This window comes from Aythya marila, assembly GCF_965140915.1.
Source record: "Aythya marila genome assembly, chromosome: 14".
NCBI classification, from domain to species: domain Eukaryota; kingdom Metazoa; phylum Chordata; class Aves; order Anseriformes; family Anatidae; genus Aythya; species Aythya marila.
Genome location: NC_139055.1, coordinates 9434200 through 9456676, shown reverse-complemented (window position 1 = coordinate 9456676; position 22477 = coordinate 9434200). Strand labels below are relative to the sequence as shown.

The window sequence follows — 22477 nt, the reverse complement described above, 5'->3', positions numbered from 1 at the left end:
GCCGTCGATTCCCATGCTAACTGTGAAGGACAGACAGCCTGAACTGGATGTGTATTTGCTGCACGGACAAGTAAACTGCTGTAGAAAATAATAAAAAAAAAAGAGTACAAAAGCTGGATGTGAGGGGTGACACAGGTGGTACCTGCCATGTTCCAGTGTCAGTGCGAGGAGCAGTCCGCCCCTGGGGGGCAGAGCTGCAGCCGCTGCAAAGAGCTCTGCACTGCTGGCAAGCACACCTGTAAATCTAGGTGGTGGCACTAGTCGGGTACATGCAGGATTTGGTATTTAATGCATATGCAAGCAGTCAGATTCCTTAACAGCTAGCTTCCCCTCTTTTTGAATTTCACCCAATTTGAGGTTTTTATAAACAAAAACGTGGAGATTTTTAGTGTCCCTTGGAACAAGGACAGTTTGTTTGTTCTACCTGCCTGGGGATAAACTCAGCTTGCTGATAACAGGCACTACCGAGCCCACAGATGAAAGGGTTTTATTCATAATCCATTCACGCATGACACTAACAATGCTTGATGACTAAGAAACACTTGAGTTTCTAAATGAAATGGCTTTCTCTGTAGTGGAAAGGTCACACAACATTGAGAACCATGCAAGCAGCTGATGCACAAGACGAGTGCCACCAGCAGAAAGATGGTGAAAGAGTGAGTAACTCAATTTTGTGGGTACAAAAATCACTGCACTCCACTCAAGATTCTGGATAAATACTGAAAATATTCTCTCTGTTTGGAATCTGACCAAAGGCCAGGCCTGCCTAGGCAACAGCAGCTCTGATACAAGCTTGATTCCTGGCTTATTTCTGAAATATTCTGAATATTCTGTATGTGGGCCTCAGAGCAGGCCGCAGTCTGCCAGTAGTAGGCAGTACCCCGAGCAAATTCTCTGCTGAAGAGCCAAAGCTTCACAGCACACATACTTCTTCCCCCTCAAGTATTACACTCAGCGTCATTGAAAGGGCTAATTTCTAGGGCAGGGCGTTCATCCTAAATTCCTCAGACTGCCCAGGGAGGAGAAATGAGAGCTATCTGCCCAGTTTCACATTTTTGCTTGCAACGAGAAACTTCAAGTCTGGGACTTCGAGTCTGAAACTCTGAACGGGATTAGTAAAACGCTATTTGAGAAGCTAAGAAACACTATTTTCAAAGTGTGGTAGTGTTAGAGGTATACATAGCACATCCTCCCTCCTGCTAAGGAAAGTGCACGGACACAGAAGTGATTCCATCTCAGAACCCAAAGACCTGAACTACTTAAACTTCCCACTTTGAATAAAATCCTCCTCCTCAACAAGTTGTTGTGCCATTTTAACCAAAGGAAGCAGGGACCTAACATGTCGAGCAGCTTCTTAGCATTACTTGATGCTATAAATTTAACATTTCCCTGCAAGTGTTCTTCATATGTATACTTGTGCAACACTTAAAATGAATACATAATCCAGTGCTGTCAAAATAGTTCATTATCAGAGTCTTGTCAAATTCCACGACTGCATTATACAAATAATACCCCTCTCTCTGCCAGAGCATGCTCTGTGACTCAGATTGGCATTTACTAAATGAATTATGCTTCCATCAGTCTTTTGTGTACGGCTATAAGCAGAATGAGACCCTCACTGCAGAGGGTGAGCACTCACACATTAAGAGGTTATTTTTCAGGTTAAGCTCAAATCCCATCTGGAGATAGCTCACATCCGCTGTAAGAAACCATGGTGGGAGGTAATCTGCATTTTGTTCATCTTAACTCACTTGTAAGATCGAGTTTTCCTGACCTCTACTATTTTTATTTCACCACCTAAGCAAGACAATACAGTGGCTATTTTAGGTCTGCAAATACTCAGTTTCTGAAAAATTATTTCCATTTGAGGGGTAACTGAAAATTATCAGTATTTTCACCAATCCATTTTGCCAGACCCCTCCCACCTAGGCAGTTCCCACTAGGTCACAACTTGCCTAAATACCCAGCTTCTTCATATTTTCAGCAGAGTAGATGTTTGGGAAGGACAATTCAGTAACATTATCAATTTAGAAGGAGAATATTCTTTTTTTTTTTTTTTTTTTTTTTGGAGACAGTAAATATAACGTGCTATTTAAAATTCATACATAAAATGTGTATTGATGCATAAAATCAAGAAACCTAGTAGGTAATTTAGGATTTCCATGTTCTGGCCAATTTTATGAACCACTGCAAGGGAAGAAAACACATTATGACAAATAGAGGCACAAAAACATTACCCGTTCCACATTAGACAACCTGACTCCTGTCTCTATCTTTTGAAAAATCACACTAGCTTATAAGCAGTGGAATTACTTTTCTCTCTCCGATTGATTAGGACTAGAATATCGACAGAACTGTTGCAGGTTTGTAGAAGAGGAACACCGAGATTTCCTTGGCATTGGCAGGTTCTGGAAATAATTGACAAAACCATTTCCATATGCATAACTGCCCTTGACAAAAACTCCCTCGTTATCAGTCAAACCAGCAAAACAGAAACCTCCTTGAAAGCAAACAATGATCTGAGAGGACTACAATAGGCCGCCCATGAATTATGGAAGAGACAGGTCATGTTGCAGCACTGAAACTTTCCACCTCTCGGCTACGTTAGTGACATCCTACTGACAGCTCAACAGGAGTGGGAAAAAGAATATCCTGAGCCACAATGACTAGCAATGTTCCACACTTCAGTATGGAAAAAAAGACACCAAATCCACCCTTTCCAAAGGAAATAGGTGATCAATCGACTGCTTACGGAAATAGTGATCCTAAACACAACAATGAGAGAAAAAAAGGGCAACACAAGTAGTCAACCTCACAAAGAGCAGTTACTGCAGAAAGGAAGGTGTGAGATCTTCCAAATCATCCTTTTTCTCTTCCCAGGAGACCTGAGTCAGCATATACACAGTGTCTTCTATACTGCACTCAGTTCAGCGTCTCTGGAAGTAGTTCATTACTTGGCATAAACCTCTTCACCTCCCTTCTGGTAGAAGAGACACCAAGAACAGCCTCTTTTATCCACCCCACCCTCCCTTTCTGTTTTCTCTTGAGATTAGCAAACCTATAAATCCATTAAAACTTTTCTTTTTTAATTTTCTGTATTTCTGTTTGGCATAAAGGGAAGTGATTCATTTCTGAGGAGCAGAGTAAGAACAGAGCCTGCAAAAATCAGAATTCAGAATGACAAAGTGAAAGGGAAAACAACCGAGATAGTAAATGCTTACACTGCATCCTGTACAAAGTCTTAAAGCAGAGTGTCAGCACCAAGTTTTTGGGAAAGTTTTTCATATTCTCTACGTACTAACAATTTTGCTTTGAAACACCAAAGAGAAGACATTGTGCATACTGGAATAACAGTGTTTGAAACTACTGCTTGCTGCAATTGATTTTCGTGTTAAAACCTCATTTGCTTAACCTCCTGTTACACTTCTCACCGGCCACATCCATCTCAGATGAACCTACCATGTGGTAGTGTTATGTTTGCGCCATCAATGATTGCTTGCGCCAGTTCATGATCATTGCTCTCAAAAGCGTGTGCAGCAGCCTTGAGGGCATCCCAAATCTCCTTGCGGCCTTCGAAAGCTGGTGCTGTGTCCCAAAACTCGTCCCTCTTACTGCGCAGCTGTCCGTCTGTCATGGGGTAATCACTTTTCCATTTCGGTTTCTCTTTCTTCAAGGGTTGGTTCCGACCAAGAGCAACTGTGGAGTAGAAAGAGGAAGAGAAATTGAAAAAATGGTAACAGCACAAAGTTACTCAAGCATATCTTGATTATTCTGTCTAGGTTTTATGAAAAGAAAGTTCACTTTCAGGCAATCCCGATCCTTTTTTCACCCATCTTCTCCAGGAGAGCACGTTCCTCCCTCTGGCCTCCAATTTGTTTTTACCTCTCAGAAAAAATTAAGGGCAACCCAACACTTGCTGGTTCCACCTGCACCTCCGAGCACCCCACAACTTCTCTCCAGGCTCCTGGGAAGCACAACCCTCCTCCTGCACCACGTGCCCCTGGCTGGCCGATGCAAACCCCACAGAAATTCTCGAAGGCAGCAGCAGCGCTGCAGGCAGAAGCCCATTATCTGCACACCAGGGTGCAGGGAGACAGCGCTGCATCAGGATCCTCCTCTCTGTGCCGCCAGCAATGCTCTCTGCTCAGCAAATGGGATACTCCATTACATGCAGAGTTTTTAAGAGACTAAGGATTATTTTTTTGCATTATCTGCTTTTAAATGGTTTCAGTTCAGAGCAAGTGTGGAAAGGCAAATAAGATGCACAAAGGCTGGAATCGTCAAAGACGAATCCCTGAAGAATAATCCAGGAATCTGTCAAGCTTTAATAAGTAGTTACTTCATTCACAATAAACATAAGAGTGTTTGTTTTATTTTAACTACTGCTATGTTTATGCAATAGCCAGTTAAGATAATCACTTCGGTCTAATGTTGGCGGATTAAAACTACCTGCTCACTCTAAATTACAGCACTGCTAAGAGCATGCTAAAAGCCTCCTCTCGGTTTGGCTGCCTCATTTCTGTGAGCACGGGGTTAGTTCTGCTCCTGTCTGAGCACGGTGCCCAGAGGTGCCTGGGAGCAGGGTGTCTGAATGCCTCTTTCCTACGTGCAGGAGAGGCTCTGTTGCTAGTGTCTGCCCGAAACATATCCTGAGGACTGGAGAAGTCCATCGTTTGGGCTCTCCTGTTGTGGTTCATGTGAGAAAGCTGGAAGAGATCGGCTCCAAAGGCAAACTGCAATCAGCATTTTAACATTTGGATGGAGACCAAATACACGGAACTGGCTTCTACTGTCCTACAGAAAGGAAAACTAAAATTGTACTTTCCAAACATTCTTTCACATTACTTAACAGAGACTAAAAATTGTCCAACTGCAGAATGCTGAGATAGTACAGAAAAGCTTTTATTACTACCTAAAGTACAAAGAAAACAAAGGGAACAAACTTCAGTGCACACGGGGAATAGTTTCTCCCTGCAAGAGTTAAAACCCCACTTAAATCCATTCCTGGCAGCAGGGACCTTGCTGAAACGGGACACTGCGACAACAGCATGGGGAAGAGAGCAATGACAAACCACGAAAACAGTTCTCACCACGGCTCGATACCGCAAAAACCTTGAATACGTAGTTTAAACGTCTCCAGAGGAAACAAGATGTCCTTCAACAGTTAAACCCCCCTTTCAGGGTGTCTGCAGCTGAAAATAAGCAGCTGCATCAACATGGAAGGGTTGTAAAAACGAGGTGATGAATATTGAATGCTCCTGGGGGACAGGTAAGCTACCAGACCTGAAGTCCATTAAGGATCCCACCACGGAGATGTCCCCTCCTACGCTCTCTGTAAGGAGCCTTTGCAATCCCAAGGGAGCAGAGGGACTGCAGCTGCTGCCAGGCCAGGGAAGCACGAGCAGACCTGGTCCGTCATCCGATGTCTGCAGCACCGAGGCCAAAACAAGCTCACACGAGCAAGACACCACAGCTGCCATGGCATCAAGGCCCGTGGCACAAAGCTGCCCCTTATCAGGTGCTCATCTGCAAGGAGCAGAGAGCCCCTGGACAAACATGAGGAATTACCTCCGGCATCCTGCATCCCACCTCTGTCCTTATAGATAGGAAGGAACACTGCTTTTCTCCAGGCCCTCTCATTTTTCCAGCACAGCTAACAAAAAAAACCTCATCTCTCTCCTCAATCTTACTCCAGCAGTCAGATTTCCACAGTAGAACAATCTCATGTCCAAATATTCTTCAGTTCTTAACCTAGACCCACACTGTATCTCCACAGCTAGCTACACACCGTATCTACAGCAATTCACTGCAGCTCTTTAATACAAGTGTGTACACGGTGGTGTGAGGGACATGCTGAGAGCATAAAGCTTCAATACACTAGAAATAGTGATTTCAGATAAATTGTAATGCCTTACAAAACTATTTAAGTTGAATATTCCCTCTTCTTCCTTAACTTTTTCTACCACGGACACATTCAGCTCTGCTTTCAGAGCAGCAGCCAATAGCAAACGTTGTGCCTGGGGGCTGACCATCAGCATCTGGTGTTGCAGAAGGCATTTCAACTTCTCAGTCTTTAAAACACATCCTCACGGTTACGGCTTGCCCCCTTCCACAGCCCTACTTGCTACGACCACAGAAGCTTCAACTCGTAGCTCAGAATGACATTCATGCTTAATAAGCTGTGTCTTAATTGAAAATAGGGTATTTAAAAGAAGTTCTGATGGTAAGGTGACATTTCCAACTGCGTGAATCCATAAGGATTCTTCAGGTTATAAAAAGAAGTCATTGCAGTTTCCATACAAATGCATCATCTAAACCAGATCACAAACAAAATTAGCAAACGACAATTGCATGGCACCCCAGCTGTTATTCTGCATCCCATGCAGAAACTCCCAATAACCAGCTTCTGAGACAGAACCCTTGCAAGTGACCACAAACATTTATTGCCTTTTGTTTCCGCGGGATTGCTTCCAGGAGATTGCTTCCATTTGCTTTTCAGAGGAGCGCTGACCATTCAGCAGATTTGGGAGCAGCAAACCCAAGTGTTTACAAAACACCAAGGCTCCTGGCAGAGCCCCGCCGCTGACGGTCCAAGCCCTGGCTGAGCTCGGGCAAGTTGGGAGCTGGGGATGGCTCGGCCCAGAACAATGGTGAAGGAGGCAGCCCAGGCAAGGACTGCATGCGTTAGGCAGCGTATTATGAAATGGTAGAAACACATGTGGTGAAACACTCCAACGAGGAATTGTTTCCTTATTGAGGCTTCGCAGGCAGAGCATAAACGTTTCAGACAGAGGAAACGTGACAACGCAACAAATTTGGGTCAGTGGGCATCTTTTCTTCCATTTTACTTAGGCTAACATCTGTTAGCATGTATGCTCAATGGCTGCTAATTTATCCCACAGGGCCCTCTCCTCCTCCCCAAGCATTAATTATGAAAGCGGGTTAAAGGCGCCTCTTGCAGTCCCCGAGCACGGCGGCGGCTGCTGCAGGAGCCCCGTCTGCCGGGTACCCAGCAACACAGCACGAGCTGCTCCAGGCCCTTTCCCTCCCATCTTTACCCAAAACAGCATCCGAATACACAGCTCTTCACCAAACAGGGCTGGCAGGGGGGGACACAGAGATCCTAACAGTCCCAAAAAGCTTCCCCCTGGATATCCACCCCTGCCCACACAGGCAGCGCTGACGATGAACCCAGCGATAGTTTCTCAAGCTGGAAAGCAGGATGGTGGAAGGAAGTGACTCTATAAACACCACTAAAGCCATTTTTACTCTAAGGAGCCGTTCATCCCAGGACTGAGCCTTTAAACACAACTTGGCTTCACCAGCTGATATTTAAAAAGGTTTTTAGTGTGTTTACTATTTATTACAAGTGTTTCAAGAATCCCCTAAAAGCTTTAGGCCCTCCTGAAAAAATGTTAATCTGTTTGAGCTGTGTTGATAGATGGAGCAGAAAGGATACAAAAAGCCACAAGTCACGTAAAAACGTGTAAAGTGGCCCATTTTTCATTTCAGGGTTTAGTCACTAGGCAGAAACATCACTACACAAACTATGGTCGAAGTTTGGACTACATCAAAGGACTTTTTTTTGTAATAAGGTTGATAAAGACAGAAAATGCACTGAAACGTTAGCAGTCTGAAAACACTTTGTCAGGTATTTATAATGCCACTTTTATATTCCTCACTTCTGAAGTTAACGAGAGCTCAAAAGAAAACATTGACTTCATTTAAGGCCACGTACATCAGAGGCACAACAGCTTGCAAGATCTGCAAGAGAAAGTAACATCCCCATTAATTTTTCATCTTACATCACTTCAACATAAGTAACAAATTATTAATATCGTGCTTGAAAACATGAAATACTGTCTTATAAATGCCAAAGAGGCATGTTCTTGCTGAAGCAATATTGAAAGTCACACTTCTCATTAGATGGTGATGGTTGATCTTGTTTGGCAAGAGATTTATTTAGACGGAAAAACGAAGACCGTTAACAGTCTGCTTTCCAAAAAAAGCGAAGATCAGCACATCAGCGACACCTCCAAATAATTCAGGGTGTTCCTGCTCCAGCAGCTCACGGACACCCAGGTGGTGCTGCGTATCTGAAGCGGGGCTAAGAAGTTGCTGACAAGCTGCAGGACCTTGCTTAAGAGCAGCCTTTCTACAGGAGGAACAACCACAGCCCATTCCTGTGGCCTCGCAGATGTTTTCCTTCGGCTGGTCAGAGGGGTTGCTTGAGAAGAGACTACAGATGCTCTTTATCCTCCCGGATGCCCGACCTGAAGGATGCCTCCTGCACTGCTTCTGCTCCCCTCCGGTTCAGTCAGACCCACCTACACGCACGGCACACTGAGCACAAACTGGAAACACCGTTTTTAGGACTTGCTGTCATTAACCTAAAGGGACCTTGGCAGAAGCAACAGCTAAGATAAGAAGCCCTGATAATTACCAGCTGCAAAATGAACTTCCCAGGGCTCAGCATGCAAAGGAGGAAGATGTGCCTGTGCAGTTAGACAGTCCAGGGTATGGCAGGGGTCTGGGCAGAAGGGCTGGCAGTGCCATGCAGCAGGCTGCAGAAGCAGAGGCAGCCTCACCTGAGCTCCGTATTCATGTGTCCACATTTCTGCCATTCCCACACATGCAAAATCCAAGCACTGTTCAAGTCTCCTTCAAGTCAAGCATCCCTTCTAAGCCTGTTTCATCCCTCGAAGTCTTCAAGGGACCTAAAAATACTTCCAGACAAGCACGTAGGCTGTCTCTGCCCCATCAGCAGCTGCACATAGCGTGCTTTCACTTCCCAGGTAAAGAACAGCCCTGGATCCTGGAGGCAGCCACTCCTGCCTGTCCTGCTAACCTCAGCTCTTGAAAAACTGCCAAGTCGTCTTTTTTTCAGAAAAGACACATTTCTCCAGTCCTCAGACTATTTTTTACCATGAATCGTGAAGGTTTGTTTCCTCTCCCCACAGCTTCTCGTCAAAGCAGGGGAATCAGCGTTATCTGTGCTTCTTTTGAGTGAGCTTATGCAGATAAATCCAGATATTTAAATCAGTTTCTTCACAGAACGTCAAAAAAAATGTCTAAGTAGAACTCTTTAAACAGCTGTTGTGTTTGCTATGTCACTATCGCTGTGGATCAGAGCACTGCTGCCTGCTCTCGAGGCGGGCCAGATGAGCAGAAGCAGCTGGTAATGGAAGAGTCTCATAATAAATACCAACATCCAGCTAAAGCATTCATAATTCCTAGTTTATATACCCATGAACTGTAGCACTCAATAATCAAATTGGATAATATTTCTGCCCCAACGGGCTGACTGTCAAATCAAATAATACAAATGCAACAGCCGAATGAGACATCAGGCAACTGACACCCTCCACAGAAGGCTAGGTAGATCTCTGTGTTAGTTGTGAATTTGATTTTCCTGCTTCCCTGCTAATAATCACACTGGTAAGCCCCTAAGACAGTCCACAGGATTTGGTCCATTTTAAGAGCCTCCTGAAGCTGAGCTACAACATAACCATCTGGGGAGACGTCCCCTTTGCTTTCAGTCATCTTCCCGTTAGCTTCTTTCCTCCTTCCCCATTTTTTCAAGCATCTTTCACCTATTCCTTAGGACGAAGCGAGGAGTAACATTTGGCTTACGTTAAAATCCATGCAAATGCTCCGCAGTGAATTTCTTCCTTTTCTTTTGAAACAGAAGCATATGTTGCTTGCAGCGTAAGAATTTTGCTGCTCTTCTAAGAAAACACATCCAAATTTGGCCAAAGCATGCACTGGAAACATCTCCACGGGTACCTAATCCACCAGGGTGGGGAGGGCTTGGCAGCACAGATCTCAGAAGACGACTTATGGACTGGCCACATGCTGTTTGGGGGCTAAAGACCCAACGCTGCTGATCATGCATTTGCAAGCAGTTATGTACAGGAGCTGCAAGAATAGGGCCCTGCTGTGCTTTCAGCTCTGTAGACTCATAGCAAGAACATTGCACATCAAGAAATGAGCACGGGGAAGACTGGCATGGAGGTCTCCTCAGCCTGGAGCAGGAGTTAAGAGCAGATATGGGCAAACGTTAGCAGAGAACATCAAAATGTTGAAGTGCCAACAGTATGGGGAGAAGGTGGGAAGATATGATAATTTTCCTTTTTTTCTTTTAATATGTAAGAGATGGAAACAACTGTTTAAGTGTTGAGAGATGAACGGTTTGGAGTAACTGTGTGGAACAGTGCAGGAACACGCAAAAGAAGTGCAAACGAAAGGGCAGAAAATTAACAAAACTGTCTATTTGGATAAGAAAGACGAGACATTTTTCAAAAACTGCTCTCAGTGGAAATGGGAGGATTGATGACTGCCAGGCTCCATGGGTGGAGGACAGAAACGATACTCCATCGAACAAGATGGACCAAGCTCTGCAGAAGCAGAGGCCAGCAAGGAAAGCGTGGCACACAGCTCTCGTGCAGCTTGCTTAAGCTGTAGGCATGCACAGCCTCAACAGAGGAAATGATATCCTCTCAGGGAGAAGCAATTTGAGAAACAGCAAAGAGTAATTATTTGAAGACAGTCATGAGAAGCTAGCTGAATATTACACAAATTGAACTAATCATCAAAAATATTCTTTGCAAAATTGCTTTGCGGTTGAGGATTGATTACTAACAAATTACTTTTCAAAGACAAATGAAATGCAAAGTAACAGTTTGCTACCTATAAAGTTCCTTTTAGTAACAGTCCCAAGGGCTTCCCTCCCCAAAATCAGTGAATAGTACTCTACTCTATCATCAAATGAGTCTCATTTTAAATCTACATTGCTCCAATTTCTTCATAAGCTATCTTGTAATTTGGTATCAATATCTAGATAGAATTTATCCCAATCATTTTTTTTCACTCCATCTGTGGCATAATCCTTCCAGGAGCAGAATTACAATGGGGTTTGGAGGAAGGTACAAAGGTTAGGTGCAGAAAAACAAGAATTGAGGAGGGGGAAGGGGGAAATGCATTGCACCTAAGCAGCAGACAATTTGAATTACATTGTCACCCAGGCTCACACAATGTAAATTACTTTAAGTAGCACAGGCTTACACAACAACGGGAAAACAGCAGAACCTTATCTGTTTATTGCTAGTTTTCTGTATTTTTTTCTGTAGAAGGTTACATTTTTGCAAGGCAAGAACAGTATTTTGGAAAGAAAGCGTCCCTGGGCAGTAGTAAAAGATTTTCAGCCTTACAAATGAAATATTTCACTGAATAATCAAATTTTCATAACGAGAAGGAACATCAGGATTTCATAAGAAAACATCTATTAGGACAGTCTTGAGAATATTCAGAGTAGTGTAATGCATCTGAGGATGCTGTGGGGCTGAGGGACTGGGAAAGCATGAACTTACCAGATGTTGTGCATGTACATGCATCTGTGTAGGTCCATCTATCTGTTGATGCTCGAAACTAAGATTTAGGCTTTCTAATGAAGGGAGATTGGGGAATGAATGCCACAAGAAAAACTCCATTTCCCAACAGGAATGAACACAAAAATTACATTTCTTGGTAGAAATTCAAGTTACATATTTGAATAGACGTGTCATAAAACATAAGGTTACAGACAAATCCGAGTTATAAAGGCGTAGGCAAAACAGTCAAAATTAAGCCACGCAAGTAGTAAACTTGTGGTGTGAAGATTTTTAGAGCAGCAAACCTAATAAGGACAAACTTGTGCGGAAGAATTAAACCCACCAAGCAACCCCAGGGCTATTTCCCCGTTCTCCTCCCTGAGAGGAGGTGAAGGAAGAAAGAAAAAGATGGAAAAGGGGAAGAAGCAGTGGAGGACATGGGACTGATCACTCGAAGCTGGGTCTGCACTCTTCTGTGAGCAGCCTGCCAGACACTTCGTGGGCTGGTGTTAAGTGATGTGGTCCCCCTGGGGATGGGGAGACACCCACTGTGGGCATCATCCTGACACAGAGCTGGCAGGGCAAACAGCACCATGTCCCATGATGGCTACTCACCGGTGCCAGGACCATAGGTGTCGCAGAGCACTGCTCAAAGTGGGAGCAGGGAACACGCCTGCCCTGTTTCTCCAGCTCTCTCCTCAACTCTTACCAAGCACCTTCCTCCAAAACCAGCTAATTGCACAGAAACAAGCGTAGTGAGTAAAGCGCAAGTCACACTGGTAATTACAGTCAGCTCTGGACAAGTCATGCACAAGGCACTAAATCTTTGCAGAGTCAATCCAGAGGCTTCACAGCATGAGATACAAAACCCATGAAAGGACGAGGGCGTACGAATGTGCTGGACAAAGAAGAAAATTGACTCTAATTACCAGCTATTACACTGTATTTTCCACCGCTCCCATCATTTTCAACAGGAACTGCAAAAGAAATCGAGAGAGAGCCTGGTATTTCCAAGCAGCTCATCACCTCTCACATTTCAAAGGAGCAAACAGCATTGCAGCAAGAAATAAAAAGCTTCAAAGTTGTGAGATCTGCTCCCTCCCTGACTGTACACCACATCCAAACGTCCCGTCCCACCCCAAAATGCACACACGGGCTCCATCCAGATCGCCAGGAGCCTTGCCACTCGCTTCACGCTGGGATGTGCTGTGATAAGGTAGGTGGCCTTTCACACAACCCTGAAACCCATCAGTGTATTTTGTCTAGCAGCGGAGAGCCAGCTGGCAAGAGTAAACTTCAGCCTCTGGTCTGTTCATTCAGATTTTATGAGGATGATTTCTCTGCTTCCAAGGCTGTGAGAACAGGCTGGCAAAACCTGACATTTACAAATGCTCAGAATAAGCACTGTAGGAGAGAGCAATAATGCAAGAAAAGCCAGTGTGAGGTTCTCTATTGTTATTTGCCTCGACTTCTCATACTGTTTTTCAAAGGAAATTTTTCACATTGGTCTGCCACCAAAAAAGCTCAGCATTATTGCCTAGCATTAGTTCTGTGGCTTCATTATTAGTCTGCAAAAGCTGCAAAGCATATTATGGTTACTGCTGGGCCCTGCCTGCTCAGCTGGCTTCCTGCTGGAAGCACAAGCAGAAAATTTTCTGATTATCTCAATTAAGGTTTTGATATAACGTCTCTTCTGACAGATGAAGATGTCTAGGGGAGCAAACACCCCTGCAGAGTCACCACCTCAAATCAGCTCCTCCATCAAGGGGAGGCTGCAAATAAGCCGGAATGCTGCCAGGCAGGGTGATGGGATGGCCAGGTGATGCCCACCTGTCCTGACTGCACCCCATCGGAGCCATCTCAGAGCCATGAACTCTGCTTCCACAGAAAGTAAGGAGCACAGCAGTGGTGGTACTGACTGCACACTGCCAGCTTCAGCATCCCAGTGATGCTCAGAGAGCTATGGTGAATGAGCATCAAGGGACTGCCCAATTACCTTTCAGTGCTGTTTACACTAGAATTTAAACTACTCTTATCTACCACATATAGGAGTAGGTCTCATGTTTTCAGCAGGACGCAGAACAGGATTAGATTGACCCACCATTAAGGAAGCTGTCAGCAACACGAAAATATTCTGTTTGACATGGGCTGCATTACACGGTTTAAGACTTGATCACAGTTGAGAGCTTCACATCAATACAGCTCCTCATTGCAAACAAAAATCACAGTACACCGCACGGTGGAGTTGGAAAACGTGGTGATGCAGCGGGCAGCTTGTGTGGAGCCTAACAAAAAAACCCAAGGCCCTCTGTCTCCCATTAGGAGGAAGAATGGGATTCAGCAACTTCACTTTTAACATGTTCAAACAGGGGAACTTGAGACACAGCAGCTCAAACTGCACTGTGATGGTTCCTCTGGTGGGTCAGCTGCGTGCCTGCTGGTGGCGATGACGGGAGCACCAACTTGCTGCTCCTGCCAGCAGGGATTTGATGTACCAACTGATCTAGTGCTCCCAGCTGCAAGTGGATGCTGGCCTGGCTCAGAAACCCCCTTCTGTCCTCAATCATATACTCTCTGTGACCACTGTGCAACAGTCACGTATATGAACTGCTAAGGAAAGCTTTAAACGTTTACTGGAGGCTGACATCTCCCATCAAAAAAAAAAAAAAAAAAGGATTACAATTGAAGTGCTGCAAGCTTTTCTCTGCAAGCTAACAGCCAAAACCTGTGTGCTTCAAGCAAGACAGAAGTCAGCATCTGGCTCAGCACAGTTTAAACTGAAGCTTTGCTTTTATGGAGGCCTTGGCCATGGGAGCCGTGCAACTAGTGCAAGCCTCTGTCACACAGCCACAGGCCGACCACACAAGGTCATCAGAAATTCTCTGAATTTGCTAAGTGACAGACAGGGACATCTGCTGTACATCTGGTCTCTATTTAATGTGCCACAAGTACTTCCAATACTAGCACAATTTTAATTTAAGAAAAAAAGATTAAAAAAAAATAAATCAAAGGCAGCCTTATCAGACGTCCTGTCAGAGTTACAGAAAAGATTAGGCTAATAATTTTCTTTAAACAATGCAGCCAGCTCCACCCTGATTAGGTGCAAGGGTGCTGAATGCCAGCAGAAAAACCCTCAGCAGCAGCACCACGTACGGGGTGTGTGCACTGACTCTGCAACTTCTGAGGACTCTCTGGGAAACACCGTCGGTGAAATTGCTTCCTTACAAAAAGAAACCCAGATTTCTTTAAACTTTAAAACCAAGTGAGATCCCAGAATCTCAGGAGGCCCCCCTAAAGTAAGATCTGGGAGGAGCTGCAGAAACTAGCACCAATGGTACTGAAGAGTTCAGTGGGCAGGGATCTTCAAGGATCATCTTGTGCAACTGCCTGACTTCTTCGGGGCTAACCAAAAGATAAAGCACACTAATGACATTCATGTTAAGAACATAATATTCACATTAACATGTAAAATCATGTTAATAACATTTTCATATCCCATCTCACCAGTGTTAGTTTGCATCAGGCTACGTTGCTCTGAGCCTTCCACACCAAAACCTGAAATTTCACACAGCTCGTTGTGCTGTGTAAGGTATAGTGCCCATGGCAGACAATATTATGGTCCTAGGAGAGTTTGCAAGAACATGGCACTGCTGGCCACGCCACTTCTGTGCACAGAAGTCACACACTCCAAAAGGGAATGAATAAGAAAGCCTCCAAGGTAACTGCTTTTACAACGACCAGTGATTCAATTAGCTTAGTTACAGGACCTAACACCATGGCTTGAATTTATTCCCGTGTCATAGTCATTGGCAGGGATAGAGTTTCACATTAGCCAATTAACTAAATGCACTATTACTGTATCTCAGCTACTTAAGCTCATCAGTTAATTAAGAGATCAGTATAAGCTGAAAATAGGAATCTTACCTGACACACATACCAAACATGCATTACCTTCATGATTTAATTTTACAGTTCTGTGGTATGTTCCACGAGTGCCATTTGGAAAACCAATTGCTCAGTGTAAGGAACAGGCAAGATGCACAAAAGCAAACATTTAAAGATTCAATCAGCAGGCTGTGTTTTTTGTACTTGCTGCTTTACTAAGCTCCATTTTCCGTGGCAGTTTTTCCATGAGAAAGTTACTGTTTCAAATTAATTTACAACTTATTTCTTTATCAATGTTTAGATGCTTTCCACTTGCTTCCCATTAACAAGATGTTTTATCTTGGTGTCTAGCTAAAACCTACCACTCATTTTCCTAGGACTCCACCCCAGCAATTTGGGAGAGGTGCTTCTGCCAGCACCCGCTGGACCAGGCAGGGGCAGATGGCAGCATGCCGATGTGCAATGGGGAGGTAGGATGCTCCCGATGCTCCTCAAACGTCAGGCTTCTTTCTGTGAAGTCATCTCTCATCCATCTCTTAACAATAGGTGGTAAAATCTTCTTTAAATAGCTGTCAAATCAGTCCTGCCATATGCAGGACTATCACGAGTGATTTAGGAGCAGAAGTTCTTCAAGTTCCCTGCTCGCTGTTTACCCTTTAAGGGTGCACAGCACAAGTCATCACACCTTAACATCACTCAAGACTCCTCCAGAACACACACCTGCTTTTCTGCCTATCACAAAACCTATCTTTTGGGGTTGTTTGTCCTTCCTGGCATGCTTAAGGCCAAAAAAACCAGACTTGCAAGGGTGAGACTTCATTTCTGAGATGGGTTGATTAAAACAAGACAAACCACCCCCCAAAGCCAAACAACAAACCCTGTATACTTCAACTGCCCAGAAGCACAAAAGGCTCTTCATCCACAGAGGTTTCTACGTGCTTCACTAGCAAGAGTCACCCTCCTCTCCTGCTGTCTTGCTTCCCCTTAGCAAAAAGGGACTCATCACAAGATTAACAGATCAGTATGAGCACAGATGCTAAATGACCACATCACTGAGCCTCCAGGTGCTCCCGAACAGCAAGATACCACAAGAACCAGATCCATTTTAGTTTTCATCCATTTGACTGTGCACACTGAACCCCTGCAGGGCAGGAGTCTCACAGAACAGCGGCTTAATGCCCCAGAGAAAAACAAAAACACTTGTTCACTTCTAGTCAGTACTTTCTGGATCCACAAGCCAGTTAATAAGCTTGAAAATTTATTCATAGACAAACCAATGCTCACAGCCTAAGCTAACTCCAGACTTCTATTCGACAGCGTGTCATGTTAAACAAGGAGGGGGTGTCAGGAAAAACCATGTGAGATGCAAGTTGGATCTTTTGGTCAGTCATTCTCCAGGCACTCCAGAACCTAAGACTGGAGAAAGCTCAGTAACTGGAAGTCTGGAAGTCTAGGAATCGGTGTAAAGGCCAAGCAGCAACAAGAGCTTACAGAGCAACATCCAGACTTCTAAGACAGCTACTAATACAAAGCTATCAGTAGCTGCCTTGGGATGCCAAAGTCTGCTTGTCCCAGTGCCCCCAATCAGAGGTTATAATGTACTGTGAAGAATGACTGAAGACAAATTTGGGATCTGCTTGAAAATTAACTGCTGTCAAAAACTCCGGTGGGGCCAATCCCACCTTTGATTTTTATCCCAGGGGAAGGATAGGAATTTGCATTAAAACAACGTGTAAGAGCCAGCGAAACTGAAGTGGATGCTGGAATCTGATTAAGTGTCTGGATCAAGTGATGAAACGAAAGACATTACTTACAGGAGCTTGAGAAGACCCCAAAAATGAGGGCCTGGCTATAGCAATTGACTGACAGCTCTGTTCTCTGGCTGAGGATGCTGGAGATTATGAAATATGGGAAGAAAAAAAGCAAAACCCTGAAAGGAAAGCAGTTCAATATGGGAAGCTCCAGAGTAGGATCTCCTGACAGCATGGGGACAGGACAAGAGACGACTTTCTCTCAAGTTTAAGTGAAGCTGGATAATTTCCTACTACTACCTGCACCCTGAGGCAGCACGGTGCCACCAGGTCTCCTGTACACTGCTACTCCACTCTTTGATGGTGACATCCGTCCTCTTGCCTCTCATTTCCATGGATATGCAAATACACAGGTCATGGAAGAAACGTTAAAGCATGCCAGGAGTTGAGTTTCTGCTGCTGAAACCAAATTTTAACCATAATATCCAAAGTAGAAGATTTTAGGGAAAAACAAACGAACAAAAAAGTGTCACACAGCATCAGAGGGTTCAACCCACAGGCTTAAAGCTCCATTTGTTTTTCGGTACTTTGAGGAACGGAAAAAAAATCACACCTATGAATTAAAAATAAATAAATAAATCTTTCAGCTAACTGTTCTTCTGCAGTCAGACTAAGGGCTTACTTTCCATACCATTTTACTATGTAATTAGTAAGTTTAATGATAATAATTGCATCATTAATTAGCACAATTACCTTGGAGTAATCCCTATTTTGGTGACAAATGCAGAGAATTTTGTTCACTGCTTGTGTATAACGCTAGATGACAATAACCAACAGCATACAAGGTTAACGTGAACAAACTGCACTCAAAGGTTTGGCGAGGTGATTTTTTTTTAAGCAAAGGACAAGATGGGCATATTCTACAAGTTTAGCTCACTTCTCAGTGTTGTTCAGATTAATACTGATAGAACTTATGGGACTGGGTAGATGTCAGAAAGTTTTTCAAGAACTTCCTTAGCAAATGATGCTTTGGAACAGCTCAGTATGGGGAGGTTTTGTTAACTGGCATCTGCAAGCAGGACTGCTCTAAAATGGCACAATTACACTAGTTACTAAAAATGCTCAAGATTTTCAACTTCGAGACCTAGCTGCCTTTTGAAAAATGATGTCTATATTACACATGAAAGACCCTTAGACAAAGAATTCCTACTTCTGAAGTATATTTTTTGTTCAGAAAGCCATATTTAACCTAGAGTCAGAGACAATTTATAATACATTAGGATACTTAGTGCACTGCTTTGTTATTTAGGAATCTATCATCCATCTTCCTAACCTAAAATGAAAAACGTACACAAACATTTACAGGTTGCAACAAAGGCTTGTCTCTCTCATATATTCAGGCAAAAAAAGCCCTACTCTTAAGCCAGAGCACTTGCACAAAGTAGCCTTAAAATTACATCCATTCAAGGCTACGTTAGCTCCCTCTGGATCTACTTAGAAAAAAAAGGCAGGCATATTATAGCCTATGGTGGGGGATTATTGATGCAATCCAACCTTAAGCATTTAACTGCGGGTGTTGAAATTAGGAGCATAACCTTCTGCCTTCGCACAGTCAGCAAACACCGGCGCACAGCTCAGCTCCTGCTGCGAGCCTCCTGTGGGAGCCTGCTGCTCTCCCTGAGACACAGGGACCGAGGAGCAGGCCAAGGAAACTGCCCTCTCCGTTTAAATTGCTCGAATTAAGATAGATTAGAGTAGCCAGAGCCCTTCCACCTTTAGCAAATTAATTTGATCTCCTCCAAAAGTCCCCGAGCGCACAGGTCTTTAGCTCTATTAATGGCCTGAGCGATGCTAGCTCTGTAACGAAGGGCAGCCTTTCCGACAGACGCAACAGCACTTCACTTAAGTAACTTCTCTTCCTTTTAAAGGAAGGGATGACTGCGTAATGTGATTTGATTTAAAATGCATTTAATTCTCAACAACTCAGAGCAAGCTAAAAACTCGCAGTACAATGATTGTGTTGGCAAAGGTAGCAGCCGCTGTGTTCCCAGGCACAGCTGAACACGGGCTTGCACATGGGCTACCCTCATCTCTTTTTTTTAAAATCTGTTCACCATAACACTCAAGGGAACTTACTTTTCTCATTTTACCATCTATTCATAAGCAGAAATGGTATTGTTTGTCAGGAAACATGCACCTTCCTTTCCGTGTCCTATAATTTAAGTAACGAGTGTCATAACAGCAGGTTAAACCAAGTGCACGTTGATTCTGAACTTCAGAGTCAAGCTCCTGTAGGAAAAGTCTGATCCTAAAATTAAGGCAGAGCTCATCATTGTTAGGCAGACCCTTTTCTCATCCCTTCTCCCCCTTACCTGATGAGAAAATACTTAGCTTCGAGTGTAAGAATGAGAAATTTCGGCACGTAATGAGGACGAGAGCATTAGCAAGATTTTTATTTCAGCCACTTAAAAACAATAGCCCAGAGCTCTCATGGGTTTCATACATTTGTTGCAGATGTGCAACGATTTTATTTAGGTGTAGTGACTGCTGAAAGCACTGAACAAAACGCTGGTTGCTGGTTCCAGCAGAAAAAGGAAGAATTCCCCAAAACAACCGGCTGCAAGTGCATTTGTGATCCGCCCAGCCTGCCGTACTAATTGCTGTGCTCTAATGAGCAAACTATGCACACCAAGTGCTGCTTCTGCAGCTCTGAGCAAGGGCGCCTTGGCTCCAGGAGTGCTTTTTGGACAGGACCCGTCAGAGCCGGGGCTCCAGTGCTGCCTCCCTTACAGTAGCAATCACATTATGAACACGAAAAAAAGCCATTCAGGTCCCCCCAGTGAATACCGCGGATACACAAAGGAAGTATTTAAGCTTTCTTGCTTTCAGAAGCCTGTATCAAACTAAGAATCAAAAACGTACGTCCAGGATTGGAACCCATCAATCCAGCCCCGTTATCACAGGCAACCTGCAGGCAGCGATTTTCCCAACAGCAATTTCTCTCTCTCTACTTTTTAAGCTCTATTTTTGGTTCACAGAACTACGGCCAGCGTTCAGTACCCTCCCTATGCCAGCAATATTTAGGCACTACTAGCAACAGAGGCTATTAAAAATAACCAAAAACGCAGCAAGAAACAAGAGATTCCTTTGCTGTGAGAAGAGCAATCTTTGCTGGGGTATGTCCAAGATGAGCGAATGCAAAATATTTAGGGACGGGTGGAAAAAGTCACCGAGAAAGAATAATCCGCATTTCATGTTCTTTTCATGCTACACCTGAAAGATTGATTTCCCCTATTCCGAACCAACTTCTATTTTTATGACCGAGCTGTAATTCCCCTCCCCAGATCTCAGCATTTTCCTCTCGGCTATCACAGAATAGCTTGTGCCTTCTGATTCATTCGGTATGAACTCGGTAAAAAAAAAAAAAAAAAAGGAAAATGGCACACTATTAGCTAGAAATCTTTTTCAAAACATCTATTCCTAGATAGTGAATATTTGCCAAGATTAGATTTTCTAAGCACCTATACTGAACATGCCTTGATGTCACACACCTCCTCTTCCCTTCTAACCCCCTACACGTTAGATAGTTGTAAAAATAATGAAAAACATCAAATTTATACTGAGTCAGGTGTAACTATTTTTAATCTAATTTTCAAGGCAAGGATCTCTTAAATCTTCCTGTAGTCCTTAGAATCAATACAAAATATTCACGGCCCAAAAACATTCACTGAAGTACCATAAGATACATTTTGTAGAGTCAAAACAGCATTGGCAGGAGTTGGGTTTTTAGTGAGGTTCTTTACAGGTTTTTTTTTTTTTTTTTTTTTTTTTTTAAAGAAAAGAATTAGGTGCAGATGGGGACAGGTACAGAGAATGGCCCCCACTTAAAGAGAACTGTAGAAGAAAATCTGTCATACTGCCAAAACTTATGCTTTCATCTCCTACTGCAAGAAATGGATTTCAGACCTAAACTGAAAAGAAAAAAAAAATCCCTGTTCAGAAGAAAGTGAAGACAGAATCCCTTCATATCCAGCAGGAAGATACACGGCTTTGGGGTTCAGAATCAGCACAGAAGGTTGGACCACTCTGCTCCCTTCCCTGCTTCCCTAAATCATTATCTAAAAATGCAAGAGAAATGCAGATTACTATTTTTTAAACAAACATAAAAATCACCAAAAAATATTTTTCTTTTTTCTCCTCAAGATGAAAGCCCCTCTAAGACTCGACAATATTATTAGAAGCCAGATGGATTTACCATAATCTAAACGTGTATATAAACAAAAGCTGAAAAACAGCAACAAAGCAATTTTTGGCATTTACATTACCAGTAACTGGAACAGCAGGATCGGATCCAAACTGTCCCAAGCTTTCAATCCAAGCTGCCACCCAAGGAAACAACTACAGCAGGCGTGTTTTCAGCGGTCACACTGCTTGGAAAAACTAATCCCAGAGCATTTAAAGACGGGTCAATGAAGTACCTGGCACTCAGTTAATCAATGCCAAGTGCATTTCCAAAGAGCAGATAATAATGTAGTATCAGCCACAAAGGGAAGAAAGAAAAAAAAAAAAAAAAAAAAAAGAATGTGCATAATCTGAAGGTTTTGACCTGTGCAAAAGCTAAAGATGAGCATGAGAAAAATGCACCAGGAAATGCTCATGTCTAGGATAGCATTCACCAGAGCTATCCTAGCTGAGCACAGCCCATTCATATGGGCTCATTTTTTAGCATCCACGCTGACTTTCATACATAATAATCTGCACTAAAATATCTTGTTAGAAAATACTTGCTTTCTGAGAAACTGTTTCATTTCTTAGCTTTAAATATGAACAAGTGAATCTGCACTGGAACGTGTCCAAATAAGAACAAGAAAAGTGGTGCAGATACCCAAATCTGACTTGCAAGGCAAGAGTTCCTCCAGTTGGAAAAAAATCCTCATTAATTTATGATAATGAAAGAAGACGTGAAGGAGGGAAGGGTGACTGCACTAAGCAGTTAGAAGCAGACTTTATCAATGGAAGATGAATTCAGCTTGGAAATTTGGCAGGGAGAGCAATCAGATAGTGACAGCATACTTGAGTAGGCAAACCTGGAAATAGTCTAAGAGAAGATTAGGTCGGCTGGTACTGGGAATATTCTGCTTGACACTGCACTGAACTAGAAAATACAGATGCCTCTGCCAGCACTGCTATCTTGGACTTTGTGCAACCTCGTATAAATATGAAACGTCATTGCTAAAAAAAAAAAAAAAAAAGCCAACAAAAATCTCTCATTAACAGGTTTGGTTATCAAATAGCAGCTTTCACAGTGTCTCTCCGTGTAGTTTGCCAAGAGACATTAACAAGGTGGGACACTTGCAGGAACCGAAACACTTCCTCCCCCACCCTCCAGTATCTATAATATTTTCCTAACTAATGTGGAGCTTAATGCAAATTATTAACTCTTGGTAATAAGTTTCCACCACAAAAAGATAA

The 22477-nt window shown here is 43.4% G+C and overlaps 1 protein-coding gene across 2 annotated transcripts in view; it reads right to left on the bottom strand.

Moving 5' to 3' along the window:
- The window catches only part of UBTD2 (ubiquitin domain containing 2), a 53868-nt gene that overhangs the window by 19892 nt on the left and 11499 nt on the right, over nt 1–22477 (bottom strand). For both annotated transcript variants that reach the window (XM_082771986.1, XM_082771987.1), the window contains exon 2: nt 3460–3696. In XM_082771986.1, coding sequence (XP_082628112.1) covers nt 3460–3696 — 237 coding nt within the window. The remainder of the gene's footprint in view (nt 1–3459; nt 3697–22477) is intronic.